The sequence below is a fragment of the Morone saxatilis genome, unplaced genomic scaffold, assembly GCF_004916995.1.
Source record: "Morone saxatilis isolate NCDOM2014 unplaced genomic scaffold, NCSU_SB_2.0 Contig11, whole genome shotgun sequence".
NCBI classification, from domain to species: domain Eukaryota; kingdom Metazoa; phylum Chordata; class Actinopteri; family Moronidae; genus Morone; species Morone saxatilis.
Window position 1 is genome coordinate 30,902,284 of NW_023339663.1, and position 4,634 is coordinate 30,906,917.

The 4,634-nt window shown below is 40.6% G+C and overlaps 1 protein-coding gene across 1 annotated transcript in view; it reads left to right on the forward strand.

Annotated features, from left to right (window-relative positions):
• Nucleotides 1–312: 312 nt before the first annotated feature.
• Nucleotides 313–4,634, forward strand: part of zgc:153993 (uncharacterized protein LOC767645 homolog) — a 9,320-nt gene continuing 4,998 nt past the window's right edge. The window contains exons 1-3 of the mRNA XM_035651731.1: nucleotides 313–522; nucleotides 2,938–2,986; nucleotides 3,309–3,470. Of these exons, the coding sequence (XP_035507624.1) occupies nucleotides 453–522; nucleotides 2,938–2,986; nucleotides 3,309–3,470 (281 nt within the window). The 5' untranslated portion in view covers nucleotides 313–452. The remainder of the gene's footprint in view (nucleotides 523–2,937; nucleotides 2,987–3,308; nucleotides 3,471–4,634) is intronic.

Below are 4,634 nucleotides of genomic sequence, written 5' to 3' on the forward strand. Positions count from 1 at the left end.
TGACTGACTTACAGTGGATCCCCCTGTCCGTTCCATTAGGGAGACCCAGAGGTGAACTGTAGAAGGAATCCTTCACTTAATGATCTAAGTTATAATTATTACAAGCATATGCCCCCACAGTGGCATCGGCTATGTTAGTTATTACCGGTACTTCGATTATATTACAACAGAACATTTTAATTTGACTTTTATTTTTACTGTAATATTACTAGTAATGACTTACTGGCCAACAGTGCCCATTAGCGTCTGATGTATTCTTTAAGTGAAAACTGCATGATGGAAATGAGGCGGGCCAACTGGTGGACGCTTCACTTCCTTGTTCTTTTGGGGAGGACGTAAACTTTTCACGGAACGGACGAGTGACTTTATTCGGCTGAGATAGCGCTCAATGTTGGAAGCAAACATCTAAAAGTGTTCATTGGTCGCTGTGAGCTGGCAGAACGTCTGAAGCTATGGCGGACAGCCGAGAAGAGGAGAAAAAAGAAAGAGACCAGGAGCCTCAGGGCGCCGTTGGAGGGGAAGGTAATTGATGTGAAGCCATGATGTCCGGTTGACAGACAAGCTTTGCGGCCTTTTTTTCACTACAAACACAGAACGTCGTTCAAGTCCCACATGAGAGTCAAATTCAGGGTAGTTAAAATCCCATTTTTATATCAGCGTTGAAGGGACCGGAAAGTCCTCGTTGTAATGTTCTTCTTTTTAACTTTACCTGAAGCTAACCTTATCCTTAACCATTGGCCTTTTCGGTGCTTTACCCCACTGTAACCGCAACAGGTTATCTCTGCTACCACTACCGAGAACCTAACCGAAGGGTAACGGCAACCACAGGGACAGGGGGTGGGCGCTACCGGAAATAACGTTATCACCTGAAGTTGACATGAAGTTTTAGCTAACATTAGCTGTTTGCCGACAAGACTCACTTACCTGAAAATGCTAAAGTTGCCTCGTTAAAGAGTGTTTTCGTGTAGGTGATAACGTTAGCTTCCTCTGTGCTGTGGTTGATCCAGAAAGCCTCAGATAGCAGTACAACGTGCTCTTTCCTAACTGGTTAAATGCAGCTAGACAAGTGTTGAAAATGAGCTCACGGTTTGTATGCCGATTTAATGTGGGCATTGTAAAGAACCGCAGAGGCCTTATGTCTGCTCTGTGTGCTAACTGTAATGCGGCTGCTCATAAACAATGTCATAAAACGGGTAGAGTTTGGCCTTAGTCCGGTCAGTAATCCAGAGTAGGTGTGCTGGAGCTGGAAGGGCTGAAAAGTTTCAAACTTTAGTTGATGTGCAGTTCAAACCAACTATCTTTTTAATACATGAACACCACTACGAGTTAGATGATGATCAAACAACGATGAGCCTTTTTCCATTACGGGGTTAAATACTATACTGATAATGTCATTAAAGAGGTCACATCGACAGTGAAAGAGATACTTTTAAAATAAACTTTCAATTTGAGATGTTTCGAGGAATATTTAGGCAATAGAAACAACATTAGACTACATTGTTGAAAGAAACTTAAACAGGCCAGGACCTTAATTTTAGTTTAATATTTAGCTGCCTACTCAAAAGATATGACTGATTATGTTATTGCTGGGAATCATTTTTGTAAGAACTACCTCATTGCAATGATTCATTAGCAAGTAAAGAGTCTAAATCACAAAAAGTTGTTATGCTTTATGGTAGATCGGTTGTAATTATAATTGTTTTTATTTACAAAACCACTGTTTTGAATATAATTCTGGAAATGAATTCCCCAACTCTGTTAAAGCCACTGTCTAATTGACATACAGTGTTTTATTAATGCCAGTATAGATGTTAGAAAATATACTGAATAGTTTGTAAAATATTGTCAAACTAGATTTTATCCAACAACAAGTAAGACGCCACACATAATCAGAGGCTGCTGAGAGAAAACATCTTAAAAACAACTTCATTGTTTGGCATGGTAAATATCATGGCACTGACAGCATTACTTTTATGCAGTTGTGTAAAATTCCACTTGCAAATGGATGCATAGAGCACTAATATTATAAATCAAGGCCTTTTCAATCATATTTGTTTGTACTTAATGTTAACACTGACAAACCATAAATTACAAATGTGATGCCCCAGGCATGCTTTCTCAGTCAGATATAGCTGTTGCTCCAGGGTCGATTGATGTGACACTTGCCATGCATCAAAGTGAAACCAAGAAAACCTCTTATGAATAGTACACCTGTTGTAGCACATGCAGTTGTAGGGAACGCAGCACCTCCTCCATGCCTTCTCAGTGGTTATGTGAGCTCAGCCCAAGAAATGATACGTCCTTTCAAGAACACACATTCCAGTAAAGCAGCTACACAGGTGGCTTTCTTCAATATAACCTCAACTCCTGTCTGTCCTGTGTTGGCTGTGTCTGCCACAGCGACAAAAATATTTGCTCAGATTCTTGTTACAATAAGTAAATAGGGTAAATTGGGGTAAAAATGTTTACTTTTTCATGCAGACAGAAAAGTGAGGTATACATTTGTCTTTATCACAGTTGCTGTCAAACACTGCTATCTGAACGTTTGGGGTTTAAACACAAATCAGTACAATTTTTTTGAGAATTGATACAATATCACAAAATAAAATCCCAATTCAATATTTTTTAAAATAATTTCTTACACCCCTAGTGTAAGTGTATAATGGGCAATTAACCATTGTAATGAAGAATAACACATTTAACTGGGTTGAGCTAGAGCAGCAAAATACTACCAGCAACACAGAAGCACTCAACTGGTCTTTTATGTTATATATTGGTTTACGGACATAATGCACAAACATAAATAATCAAATAATGTGTGTTTTTAGAACGAATAACTGATATTCCTTTTGGCCACTTTAGACAGCACTACCCTATAGGGCACTTTATTATCCAATTTGGTACATTTAAACACACTGTCATTATTAAAATATACAGATGTCATCGATGATCCCATCCTGGAGCAAGGAGCAGTGGTCCTCAGAGGGTAAGTCTCATCACACAGTACCAAGTTGATATATAATCATATTAATAATAGTCTTTATTTATGCTGTGCTTTTCCAAACAAAGTTACAAAGTGGTTGACACAGTTGAACCAGGAATAAATGCAATCAATTATAATAAAGAGGATATAAATGTATATACGTGTGTATGACCTTTGGAGAATAGAATGAAGGACCATACCAGTGTTTTTCATGCTTTGCTCAGTTTGCTACAAATTACATTTTAACCATTCTCCAAAACAGTCCATATTTTACTGGACTGATGGAGGACCAAATCCACATCCTCATTCTGTGTGTATGTCATAGGTATGTGATTGAGCGTATAAACACAGAGGACCCTGATCGACTGGTCTCCTCTGAGGACCTGGGAGGAAGGCCTAATGAACAACAGGATCCACATATCAAAGACGTGGTGGAACAACTGATCAAGATTGCAGACGAGCTGAACAGGAATGCTGAGCTCCAACGGTAAGCTGTACATCATGTACAAAAACGGCAGCTATTTATAGACCAAGGTGACCAATGGCCATTAAGTATTGTATATTTCCATTGTTCCATGCACATTACAATTGAATGTACTTGGTTGCCTTTGCTAGTAATATATTGGTGTCACTTCAAAGTTTATCCAGCAGAGTGCACTGTGATTTCCAATACTGTGGCAACCAGCACAGAGTAAGAGAGAAGAAGCAGCTTCCCTCTAAAATCAGTATTGGTCCCATATTGGTTGGTCTCTGGGTAAAGCGGGTGCAACAAAACAGCACTAAGATAAGATAAGATAAGATGTACCTTTGAATGTACCGAGAAATTCAAGTTAGACACAGCAGCATAGGGGAATGTAGTGCAAAGATTACAGAAGTGTACAATAAGAATCCCAAAATAAGAATATTACAAAATATAATAGAAAAGTATAGTTGCACTGTAGTTGGGCAAAAGTTTGTGCGTCATAGCTTGGAGTTTAAACCAGTCTTAGTCAGTGGCGGTTGGAGGTACTGGGTGCTGTGGCGTTTTGGAGTCTGATGGAACAAACAAGCCTCCAAATCTGCTTTGAGGCTCGATGCTGGATTAGTCTGTGGCTGAAAGTGCTCCTGAGCTGCCTTAGCTTAGTGAGGGTGAGAGGGGTCGTCCATGATGGCTTTCAGCTTCCCTCTCATCCTCTTTTCAGTCACTGCCTCCACACTGTTAAGCTCCATCCCCACCACCGTGCTGGCCTTCTTCAGCAACTTGTTGAGTTTGTCGGCACCACAAGTGCTGAAGCCACCACCCCAACAGACCACTGCAAAGAAGAGGACACTGGCCACAACAGACTGGTAGAACATCCGTAGTAGCCGAGTGCACACGTTGAATGACCTGAGCCTCCTCAGAAAGAACAGCCTGCTTTGTCCTTTACTGTAGAGGGCCTCAGTGTGATCCATCCAGTCCAGTTTGTTGTTGAGCTCTACCCCAAGGAACTTGTACGTGTCCACTATTTCTACCCTGTCTACCAGCTCCTTGGATTTCCGTGTGTTGAGCTGTAGGTGATTTCTGTCACACCGTCCTATGAAGTTCTTAAGTAGGTCTCTGTACTCCTTCTCCCTATCATCTGAGATACAGCCGACAATGGAGGAGTCATCGGAGAACTTCTGTAGGTGGCAC